The sequence below is a fragment of the Archocentrus centrarchus genome, chromosome 5 (genome assembly GCF_007364275.1).
Source record: "Archocentrus centrarchus isolate MPI-CPG fArcCen1 chromosome 5, fArcCen1, whole genome shotgun sequence".
NCBI classification, from domain to species: Eukaryota; Metazoa; Chordata; class Actinopteri; order Cichliformes; family Cichlidae; genus Archocentrus; species Archocentrus centrarchus.
Window position 1 is genome coordinate 20,113,483 of NC_044350.1, and position 12,244 is coordinate 20,125,726.

The following is a 12,244-nucleotide window of genomic DNA, read 5'->3' on the forward strand; positions in this document are numbered from 1 at the left end:
AGATTTCTGTGCCTGCTGTTTCCATGACTCTGGCTTTAATGATGTTTTTATTTTTACTGTGGTTGCTTTTAAAAAAAAAATATATATATATATATAACATTTTTATATTATATATATATATATATATATATATATATATATATATATATATATATATATATATATATATATATATATATATAAAGTCACATGCAAAAAAAAAAAAAAAAAAAAAAAAAATCAGTTGCAAATACATTTTCTGCCCACAAGTCATATTAGCTCTGCTCAGACCAGATAGTTGCTCCAGTAATTTTGTATTGTTTCCATAAATGTGGGGACATCCCGGAGTGGTTAATGAGCTTTTTTTTTTTTTTAGCTTATTTTATTTAAAGGTGTAGTCTTCACTTATCTGTTTTCCTCTGATGCAGATACTAATCAGCCACTTTTACAGTGGCTTGCAAAAGTATTCATACCCCTTGAACGTTTCCATATTTTGTCACATTACAACCACAAACATAAATATATTTCACTGGAATTTAATGTGAAAGACCAACACAAAGTGGTATACAATTGTGAAGTGGAAAGAAAATTATACATGATTCAAAACATTTTTTACAAATAAAAAACTGAAAAGTGTGGTGTGCAAAAGTATTCACCCCCCCTTTTCTCTGAGTGCAACCAATTGCATTCAGAAGTTGCCTGGTGACTGCTAATGACTAAAAAGAGTCCACCTGTGTGTAATCTAATCTCAGTACAAATACAGCTGCTCTGTGACGGCCTCAGAGGTTGGTTAAGAGAATATTGGGGAGTGAACAGCATCATTAAGTCCAAAGAACACAGCAGACAGGTCAGGAATAAGGTTGTAGAGAAGTTTAAAGCAGGCTTAGGCTATAAAAAGATTTCCCAAGCTTTGAACATCTCACGGAGCACTGTTCAGTCCATTATCCGGAAATGGAAAGAGTACGGAACAACTGTAAACCTACCAAGACAAGGCCGTCCACCTAAACTTACAGGCCGAACAAGGAGAGCACTGATCAGAGATGCAGCCAAGAGGCCCATGGTGACTCTGGACAAAATGCAGAGATCCACAGCTCAGGTGGGGGAATCTGTCCACAGGACAACTATTAGTTGTGCACGGCACAAATGTGGTCTTTATGGAAGAGTGGCAAGAAGAAAGCCATTGTTAAAAGAAAACCATAAAAAGTCCAGTTTGCAGTTTGCCAGAAGCCATGTTGGGGACACAGCAAACATGTGGAACAAGGTGCTTTGGTCAGATGAGACCAAAATTGAACTTTTTGGCCAAAATGCAAAACGCTATGTGTGGCAGAGAATTAACACTGCACATCACTCTGAACACACCGTCCCCACTGTTAAATATGGTGGTGGCAGCATCATGCTCTGGGGCTGCTTCTCTTCAGCAGGGACAGGGAAGTTGGTCAGAGTTGATGGGAAGATGAATGGAGCCAAATACAGGGCAGTCTTGGAGGAAAACCTGTTGGAGTCTGGGGCGGAGGTTCACCTTCCAGCAGGACAACGACCCTAAACATAAATACAGGGCTACAATGTAATGGTTTAAAACAAAACGTATTCATGTGTTAGAACGGCCCAGTCAAAGTCCAGACCTAAACCCAATCGAGAATTTGTGGCAAGATCTGAAAACTGCTGCTCACAAACGCTCTCCATCTAATCTGACTGAGCTTGAGCTGTTTTGCAAAGAAGAATGGGCAAAAATTTCAGTCACTAGATGTGCAAAGCTGGTGGAGACATACCCTAAAAGACCTGCAGCTGTAATTGCAGCAAAAGGTGGTTCCACAAAGTATTGACTCAGGGGGGCTCAATACTTTTGCACGCCGCACTTTTCAGTTTTTTTTTGTAAAGAATGTTTTGAATCGTGTATAATTTTCTTTCTACTTCACAATTGTATACCACTTTGTTTTGGTCTTTCACATTAAATTCCAGTGAAATATATTTGTTTGTGGTTGTAATGTGACAAAATATGGAAAAGTTCAAGGGGTATGAATACTTTTGCAAGCCACTGTAGCACCAACTCGGTGCATATAGGTATATAGATGCAGTCAAACTGAATGGTTGTTGGTGTGAGTGGGGTTGGCCTCAGTATTTCAAAAATGAAACTACTGGGATTTTCTCTGGATGAAAATGCCTTTTTGATGCCAGAGGAGAATGGCTGGACTGCTTCAAGCTGATAGGAAGGGAACAGTAACTCAGCAATTCGTTATAATCAAGGTCTGCAGAAGAGCATCTCTGAATGCACAACATGTTGAGCCTTGAAATGGCAGCAGATAACATCAGGCCAACAGGAAAATTCATACAGGCTCCTAAAATTGGAAAAATGTTGTCTGGTCTGATGAATCTTGATTTCTGTCATGACATTCAGATGGTAGGGTCAGAATCTGCCATAAAACATGAAAGCATGAATCCATCCTGTCTTGTATACACAGTTCAGGCTGGTGGCAGTGGTGTAAATGTGGATGATATTTCTGGGCCTCTTTGTACCAATTGGGTATCGTTTAAAGGTCACAGCCTACTTGGGTACACAGTGTTTATAACGGGATTGACAGAATCAGCAAAATACCCATCTTCTGATGTCACAATGCTCAGATCATAAACTTAGTTTCTTGAACATGACAATGAGTTCACTGTACTCAAATCACCTCCACAGTCACCACATCTTGAGCCAATAGAGCACCTTTGGGATGAGGTGGAACAGATATGCAACGTAGATGTGCAGCTGAGTGACAGCACATAGCCATTGCCTGATGCTATCTTGTCAAAATGGACCAAAATCTATGAGGAATGTTTTGAGCACCTTGTTAAAGGTACTATAAAGAATTAAGACAATTCTGAACACAAAAGGTGGTCTAACCTGGTATTAGCAAGGTGTACCTAATGAAGTGTCAACTGGTGAATCGGATTATATTTAAGATATTTGCATTTCTTTGGCATAGTTAAGTGTATTTACAAAAACTTGCTGCCACACTTTATATTGCAGATCCATTTTCAAAGACAGGAGTTAGACCTTTATTGCTTCCAACATATTTCAAAAAGCATGAAAGTTGAACAATTTACACACAGTTATACACGATATTACAACCCACAATCTTCAGGATTTATCAATCTGTTTCTGTCAGCATTCAATTTGCTACATGGAGATGAAGTAGTTGGATTCACTCAGGTCAACGTCCCAGAAAAGATTTCCATAAATGAACCACTGTCGTTCTGGGTAGATCTGTCCATGACTGACATTAGTTCATATGCTGCTGAAGCCGTGATGGCAGCTCGTCCAATGAGCTCAGCCTATGCCCTTGAGGAACATCTAACTGGTCATGCTTGCAATGTCTGTCTAAAAGGAACCCATGAATGCCCACAGACCGCGAAGTGAGGTAATCATTCACATAATGGTCCCCAATGTGGGCTACACTATCAGCTGGTACGCCGCATTTTTGCAGTGCCTGATCAAAGATGGCAGGACTGGGTTTTGCTACACCGGCCTCTTCTGATGTTATTAAAAAGCTAAAGTGCGACAGCAGCCCACAAACATGTAAAATTGCTTCTAGACGGCTGTCAAAGTTGGACACTACACCCAGCTTCAGTCCAAGAGAAGAACAACTCTCCAGGGCTGTCTTTGAGTCTGGAAATACCTGAAACAGAGGAAGCTTATACAGTTTAACATGACATGCTCCTAACACTGGGAGTAAAAGTTAAGCTGCTTTACAAATCAGTCCTAATGTCTTTTTTCAATGTTCACTGTTTTTCTGGTTTAGTATAAAAGGCTTCTGATGATGATTATAGCAAATGAAAAAAAAAAAGGATAAGAAAAACTGGTTTTAAACAATGTATTTTAGGTGTATGAACGTGTCAGTGATCACTTACCTCCCAGTTATCTGCGTTGCAAAAGTTCTGGTAAAGATTGTTGGCTACTGTGTTTAGCAAGGCTGGTTCTTGTACACCGCACTGGGAGAGAGTGTCACGCACCACACCCTTCCACCACGACTGTCCGTTCAGACCCTGATGGATGCCATAATTTGGGAATGTACTGGAATACTGTCGATAAACCTGCCGAAAAGCAGCGTCGACCTCCACAGGACTGATGCTCAAGCCCATACGTTCTGCCTCTTTACAGTACTGTTCTCCCACAGATGAACGCACCTTTAGCAGTGTGTCCTTCACATCCCATAGCACCCAGCGCAGAGGAGCTCGCATTACTCCTGCTCAACATCAAACAGAGAAGACAATAACAGTTAATCAAAATCAGTTTTTTTGGTTTGTATTAAAATTTGGTTTGCAATAAAAACTAGCATTTATTTTCCTATCACTGCTTGTCTTACTATTCCTATTACTGCTAAGAAATTCAGAATTACTTCTGTAAAACAAGATTTCTGAAGGCAGTCTCAGTGCGCCATTATATCGTCATGCTTACGCTGACCAACTGGACAATGATTAAACTAAGAACATTTCCCATATTTTTATTATATTTTTTTAATTACAGAAAAGGGTTTGATTATTGTGTCACACATAAGACAACATGCCCAGTCGGAACAGGCTCACAAGCCACCAACAACAAACAGAGACAGACCATAACTTGCAAGTAACAAAAAAAAAAACAAAAACAAATATTCAAACCTGACATCTTGTAAATTTAATTTATACAACACAAATCTAAGGTGCTTTATACTGTAAGGTAGGAATGGACTTCAAGCTTGCGAAGTGCAGATTTTTCGAAATGCTGCTCCTAAGTGTGGTTCAAAACACCTGCGTCACATGACCACGGATGACTGAGGTTTTGGAGGATTTCACCCCGAGTTGAGACAGGTGGCTCACCTGCTGCTTCCAGGTTTGTTTGACGGTGTGTAGAACAAAACTAACTCAGAGAAAGCTTTCCAAAACACGTGCTGATCATAATTATTGAGTCTGTTATAACAAGTAACTTTGTTTAGAATTGAGCAACACTTGTCTGTGTCATTATTTCACAGAGTATCATTATCAAGGTGTGATGACAGCAAAAGTGGAGGAGGCTTATCTGGAGGAGGTGGCTGCCCTGGGGGCGTCTCCTGGAACACCTCACCGAAGAGGCGCTCAGGAGGGCATTCTAGTCAGATGCTTGAACCACCTCAACTGGCTCCTTTCAATGTGGAGGAGTAGTGACTCTACTCCAAGCCCTTCCAAGATGGCTGCACTCCTCACCCTATCTCTAAAGGAGAGGCAAGCCAGCCTTTGGAGGATTCTGCCAATTGTATCTGCTATCTTGTTTTTTCAGTCACCACCCAGAGCTTGTGACCATAGGTGAGGGTAGGTACGTAGATCGACCAGTAAATCGACAACTTTGCTTTTATGCTCAGCTCTCTTTACCACAATGGACCGCTGCAACATCTGCATCACTACAGCCACAGCCCCAATCTATCAGTTGATCTCTCGCTCCCTTCTCTGGAACACAATAACCTGCTGCAGAGCAGGTTAGGTTCACAGCACAAGTTAGCATGGGGTGCCAACCCGCTAAGAAGAAGTGATCCACTTTCATGGTACAGAAAGCCCAGGGTTAACCATGAAATTACCTGGATAAGACCAAATCCTGCTTCACTGTACAGGCCTCAGGTCACCCCATACACTATACTGCCAAAAATATTCACTCACCCTTCCAAATCATTGAATTCAGGTGTTCCAATCACTTCCATGGCCACAGGTGTAAAAAAAAGCACAATGCAAAGCATTGGCACAGTTGTGTAAAGCATGCTGCCGTTGGACTCTAGAGCAGTGGAGACGTATTCTCTGGAGTGACCAATCATGCTTTTCCATCTGGAAATCCGATGGACAAGTCTGGGTTTGACAGTTGCCAGGAGAGCGGTACTGAAACCTGACAGATCTGTAAATTTTAATAGTATACTATACTATACATATTTCACTAAACTAATTTAAGACCTCATCTGAGCTTCTTCAGCCTCTCCACCTTTCATTGCTTCAACTGAGTCATTACTCTGTGTACTACCATTCTCCTGATAATATATTATTACACATATCTAATATACTGTCATACATGTTGATAAATTATGATCAGGTGTTGCCCTTGTGTTGTGTGACTGTTACTCACACTGACACTATTCTTTTTAAAAAACAAAGGAAGTCCTGCTGCTGTTTCAGCCTTTTTGCCCCCGGTTCCTACGCCTATGCTTGTCTGACTGCACTGTGCAGTTAGTGTAGTGTAGTTTGGTAGAGGGGGGATATGGCGTGGGATTGTTTTTCAGGAGTTGGTTTCGGTGCCGTAATTCCAGTGAAAGGAACTCTTAATATTTCAAAGCATACCAAGTTTCATGAAATTGTCCAAAATGTCCTCAAGTGCATATGCGTCTGAAGGTAGCTGAGCGAATACTTTTGGCAATATAGTGTATGTGGTGCCTCAAAGCTCACCATACTGGGAGAATGTAAACATTGTAAACATTACACCAAACTGCACAGCTTAATTACCACGAAGCAGCGAGTCTGCGGAGGCCTGCGCATTTAAAGCTATTAATCCTACCGATTAAACCGGATTTGACTGCAAATAGCGCCCCGCTGACTCCTATTAACTACGTAAAGTCACCTATGGCTAGTGTCCGATTAAAACAAGCTAACGTAACTGGCAGCATACAACGTGGTTTGACAACAGAAGCTAAAGCTTCACTTAACGGCAAAAACCTTAAATTACAAATGTCGGAATATTACCAAAGGCTTCTCAGCTGTCAATGATTGTAAACAATAACAACTCATCAGCCTGGATCCTTCTTCGTCGTCTTCTTCTTCGTCTTCCGCCTTTTTGTGAGTGGGGGCTGCTACTGCCATCTGTTGGACCAAACCTTAGAAACGTAAAACACACACACACACAAAGCATTATTATTATTATTATTACTATTACTATTATTATTATTATGTTGTTGTTGTTGTTCTTGTTGTTGTTACCGCACACAATCCCACAGCTGTTTTAATACTCTGTTGGCAGCTCTGGTGACCTTTCCTCTGCTCATTTATGCCCTGAGAGAGTGTATTCATACATCCAGTACAGCAGGTGGCGTTATGTTCAGAAAGAAGCAATCAAACGCGTCATCGCGCACACATGCGCGAAGGTTCACATGGAGGAGTGCACGTAAAGCCTGCGTTAGAAAACAAAACCAGTCAACTGTGAACATTTTCTTGAGACATAGGGTTTGTTTGTTTGTTTTTCATGAAATAGGGATAATCTGATGTTGCTGAAACCATGGCAACTCCAGCTGTTCGGATGTTTCGGAAGTTAGAGGGCCTGTTCTGTGTCTACAAACCCTCCGGTGTTCACTGGAAGCTCGTACGGGACAGCATCGAGACGAATCTTCTTAAAGGTGAGTTTAACTTATTCTTACGCTCTTGTACTGTGGCCCTGTTATCAAACACCCACGCCTGCTTTGAGAATGAGGTATAATGCAACTAATAGTCGGCAGTACCATTATCTTAACATCTGAATCTCATGTGGGTGAATCACAACTCAGGTTTGGATGCTACACCTTCCCAGCCACTTTCCCACGAGGTCCGGTTCTTGGCACACCCAAGCCCTGAGACTGGAGCGTCCAAAAGACTCACAGTGTCTGCTGCATCAGTGCCTGTACTGTCCAAGCACCCTCTGGGTATGTATATCCACACACTGTGTCACCTGATAATTCTTGATTTGCATCACCAAGCAAGTGTTGTCTCGGCTCGAAGGACAGATTCAAAGTTATAATGTATGTTTGCAGTTTATAACGTTTAGTGGTTTTGTTCATGCATGGCTTTTCCGGTCTGCAGGTTTGGTGTGATTGGTGTCGGGGGCAATATTGCGTTGACATGATGGTCAGTGCAGTTCTTTGTCAGCATCATTATGAAAAATAGAAATCAGTTACAACAGCCTCTTGAATACAGCTCTAAAGCATAAATGCCTTAAAAGTGCTGACGTTTTATTTGCTGTCAATCATTCCTGCTGTCTTTTTAGTGGAAATGATGTGGTGGCTAAATCCACAGCCCTTATTTTGTGCAAAGACAACTAAAAATGATAAACATTAAAGCTCTACTGTTACTGTGTACAGTCATGTTAAAAAGAAAGTGTCTTTAATTTCTGAGGTTTAGGTAAATACAACCTCAGATAAACAACAATACGTAACGTTGTTTTGTGTCATTGTTTATTTAACAAAAATTAAGCCAAAATGCGGAAACAGTGAATGAAAAACTACGTACACCCTTACTGCTACCTGGGTCTGGAGCATTTAGATATGCGTTAACATAATGCCAAAGAGAAAAGACATCAGCAGTGATCTTAGAGAAGATTTCTAATCTGACTGACTCAGAACTGTGCATCTACCCTTTTTACTTGCATCAGACCTTCTATGAAGTCTGGCCTTAATTTAGAAATAACTGGACTATATGTAAACTGCAGCCATGATGAGGACTGTAGTGAGTGAATATAATGTAAGTTTCATTGTGTGTTTTAGTGACTGGACCTGAATTCCAGCATATCCGAGTTGGAGTCGGACATCGCCTCGACGCTTTCTCCTCCGGCGTTCTAGGTATAATTTTAGAGTTGGGCATTTGAAAAAAATCCATTTGTTGCAGACAGTATTTGTATTCAATCGGTGACACCTCTGACACACATTTCTAAACTTCAGTTCTTGCTATTGGGAACGGAAACAAGGCCCTGAATGATTTCTACAGGACCAGAGTCTCAAGGGTAATTTGCAGTTTCTGCTCAGACATAAAATGATGCAATGCAGACAAGTCTAATGATACTTTATTTGTTCCAGGATTATACCTTGGAGGGTGAATTTGGCACAGCCACAGATAATTTCGCTCACACAGGTCGCGTTGTGGAAAGATCCACCTATGGTATGAATCATTTCTCCTTTAGTTAAGGTCTTCTGGTGACACAGTGCTGTGGTGGTTAGCTCCATCGCCTCGCAGCATGGGGGGTTCCTGGGTTTGAATCCACTGACTTGCTGGGACCTTTGTGGGGACTTTGCATGTACTCCCTGTGCCTGTGCAGGTTCTCTCTGGGTACTCTGGCTTCCTCCCACAGTCCAAAGACATGCATGTTGGGTTAATTGGTGATTGTAATTTGGCTGTAGGTGTGAATGCGAGTTGTCTGTCCCTCTGTGTCAGCCCTGTGATAAACTGGTGATCTGTGACAGCTGGGATAGGGTCCAGCCCTGCCTACAACCCTGAATTATATATGTGGTTTTAAAGGTTTTATAGTTGTATAATTTACAATAATGCTGTCTAATGTAAACCTTCTCCTTGTAATAGCACTTTTTTTTTTAAAAAAAAAGCAGAAGACTTGTGTGTTGCATGAACTGATGTCCCTCTAAATGTGCCCTTATAAAAACTGTTTTCTAGATCACATCACACAGGATAAACTGGAGAGAGTGCTGGCAATGCTGGAGGGAGTCAACCAAAAAGCTTTGTTAATGTAAGCCATTAAGTTTCTGTGAGCATAACATCGACATCTTTTGCCCTCTCCTCTTGGTTATTTGCTGTTTTTTTTTTTTTTTTTTTTTTGGCTTAAGGCCCTCTGTAAACATGATAGTATAACAATACTAATTAATTATGCTGATGCAGGTGGCTTTGACTAGTTTCTTTTTTGCTGTACAGGTATTCCAACATAGACATGCGCTCACAGGAAGCCTATCAGATGGCTGTGGAAGGTTTGCTGGGTCCAGAGGGGAAATCGGCGCCCATTTTGACAGGCTTGCGTTGCATTCGCTTCCAGCCCCCCAACTTCACTTTAGGTAATCTTCACTTAAATACATGGAACATATTTGATAATTAAAAAAAAATGCTGTTCAGGTTTCAAACATGTGTCTCCTGCTTTAACAGAGGTTCAGTGCCTAAATGAGACCCAGAAGTACTTGCGGAAAGTTGTGCATGAGATAGGACTAGAACTGCGCAGCACAGCGGTGTGTAAGGGAGTACGCCGCACCAGAGATGGACATTTCACCCTGCAGGATGCCCTGACCCATCATCACTGGACTGCTGGTGATGTCATGCAGGCCATCCAGCTATATCACTCCACTAAGAAAAGTAAAAAACCTTCTAAGGTAGCAGTAAAGACACCAGCGTTACAAACATCTGAAGAAAATATCGCAGACACTCAACAAAATGAAATTAATGAAGGAGTGGCTAGGTAGGTAGAGTCACCTATGACCCAATCACAAAAAACTGTACAATGCTGCATCACTTCTCATAGTTCGGCTCAGTCAGAAAAGGAGGTTTGCAGACCAGAAAATGTTGGTCAACACAAAAGATATTATTATGTGTTGGTTTAATACATAAATTTGTCTGCAGCTACAGAGACAATTCTGTTTTGTATTTGCAGTCAGGCCCATAATTTGTTGGACAAAGACACTTTTTTTCCTCTGTACACACCAAAGTGGTTTTTAAATCAGTCAATCCAGATGTGAGTGAAGTGCAGACTTTCAGCTTTCATTCAAGGGGTTTAACAGAAAATTTTCATTGACTGTTTAAGAATTATAGCCATTTTTATACTCAGCCCCCTTTTTTCAGAGGCTCAAAAGTAATTGGACAAACCAACATAATTTTAAATATAAAGATTGTTTTTAGTGCTTGGATTCTTTGTGGTCAGTGACTGCCTGAAGTCGAGAACCCATGGACATAAAAAAAATGCGGTTTCCTCCCTTGAGATGCTCTGTTAGCACTTTACTGCCTGTTTGTGGGTCTTTCTGCATTCAGTTTTGTTTAGTTTGACTGGAATCGTGCTCTGTTGGGTTGAGGTCAGGTGACTGACTTGGCCATTGAAGAACATTCAGTTTTCTTTACATTGGGTTGTTTTTACAGTGTGCAGTTGGGTCATTACCTGTTTGCACTATGAAATGCTGCCTGATCAGTTTTGCAGCGTTTGGCTGAATCTGAGTATAACCCCGTACACTTCATAATTCATCCTGTGCTATCAGCACCTAAACACTCAACATCATCAGTAAACACAAGTGACCTGGTTCCATGCCATAACATTGCGTCCACCATGTTTGACTGATGTGGTACGCTTTGGATCATGAGCTTTTTCTCTCTGTCTTCATACTTTTCTCTTCCCATAATTATGGTACAAGTCAATATGGTGCTGCTACGATGGCCAGTGCCTTCCACCTTTTTCAGAATGAGCCATATTGTTGGTTTGGTCACTCTTTTTGCTCTCTGATAGGGCTGTTTGGGGTTTTCAGCCTGATAATGGTCTCTCTCACTTGCACTGACATCTTTGGGATTCATATTTAAAACTATAGTAAAAAGCTATAAAATATAAATTCAACACTTTGAATGAACTTCAGATATCATGTCTGCATGATTTGCCATGAAATAACAAGGGAACAGGGTTCATCTGCCCGTAAAACTGCTCATCAGTCAATTGTCAAATTACTTTTAAGACTCTGAAAACGGGGGGACTATGTCTAGAAATGGCTGTAATTTGTAAACAGTTAATGCAGTACTTTTATAAAACCCCTTGAAAGTGAAAGTTTGCATTTCAATCACATACTAATTGATTTAAAACCCAGTGTGGTACAGAAACGATCACTGTCCAACAAATTATGGAATTAACTGTAGTTTGCAGTGCTGCAGTGTTATTCCCTAAATGTTAATATTATTTATATAGCGAATTAAATTAAAATAAAAAAATGGCCAAAAAGAATGCGTTTGTTTGATTGTGGTAGAACTGCTGTTTTTTGTTTTTGTTTGTTTTGTTTTATTTTGTTTTTGTTTTTTTTTAAGGTCTGTAGGTGAGTTGAAGTGCATTCTTTACTGGCACAAATGCTCCCCCAAGTGGCAAAAGGTTAAAGTTAAATTTGTTTCAGTGGCTCCAGACACTGATTAAATTAATCAATGTCTAATTTAAACTAATCCTTTCATACTGTTAGTTTACTAGAGTAACTCCGGTCATATTCAGTTGTCATCCCTGTGACATTTGTGTGCCTCTGGAAAAATGAAGAAACCAAATAAAAGTGGCAGCCAGCTGTGAGAAATGTGTGATGCAGGAGAAAGACGGTAACTTAAAATAAAACTTAAGTTTTGCCTCAATTAATTTAATTTTTTTTTTCTAGGGGATTATGGTGATTAAAGAACTTTTTGATTTGAGATTATTTATGGGGAAAATAGCTACATTTCCACTACTGGAAACTATGAGTTGTATGCTTCTTCAACAGCTTGTGCGCAGCAGGGTTCCAGCTCCAAATAGGCAAAACTGGAGCCTCACAGTGTGTGAGCTGTTGTTTTCTTT

The 12,244-nt window shown here is 40.6% G+C and overlaps 2 protein-coding genes across 4 annotated transcripts; one reads left to right on the plus strand and one right to left on the minus strand.

Moving 5' to 3' along the window:
* Nucleotides 1-3,010: 3,010 nt before the first annotated feature.
* hdhd3 (haloacid dehalogenase-like hydrolase domain containing 3) lies at nt 3,011-7,164 on the minus strand. 3 transcript variants are annotated; one of them, XM_030728886.1, is made up of 4 exons: nt 6,933-7,164; nt 6,694-6,824; nt 3,871-4,205; nt 3,011-3,638 (listed from the first exon to the last, which is right to left on the minus strand). In XM_030728886.1, exons 3-4 carry the CDS (start codon nt 4,198-4,200, stop codon nt 3,243-3,245), a joined length of 726 nt encoding a protein of 241 aa, XP_030584746.1. In that variant the 5' UTR covers nt 4,201-4,205; nt 6,694-6,824; nt 6,933-7,164; the 3' UTR covers nt 3,011-3,242. The 3 variants fall into 3 exon arrangements, with proteins under 3 accessions (XP_030584746.1, XP_030584744.1, XP_030584747.1); XM_030728884.1 differs by having other exon boundaries at nt 6,928-7,164; XM_030728887.1 differs by lacking the exons at nt 6,694-6,824; nt 6,933-7,164 and adding an exon at nt 6,457-6,475.
* On the plus strand, nt 6,990-12,045 carry trub2 (TruB pseudouridine (psi) synthase family member 2). The gene is made up of 8 exons (XM_030728883.1): nt 6,990-7,340; nt 7,488-7,622; nt 8,460-8,534; nt 8,634-8,695; nt 8,769-8,850; nt 9,358-9,430; nt 9,613-9,749; nt 9,838-12,045. Exons 1-8 carry the CDS (start codon nt 7,223-7,225, stop codon nt 10,146-10,148), a joined length of 993 nt encoding a protein of 330 aa, XP_030584743.1. The 5' UTR covers nt 6,990-7,222; the 3' UTR covers nt 10,149-12,045.
* Nucleotides 12,046-12,244: the final 199 nt, after the last annotated feature.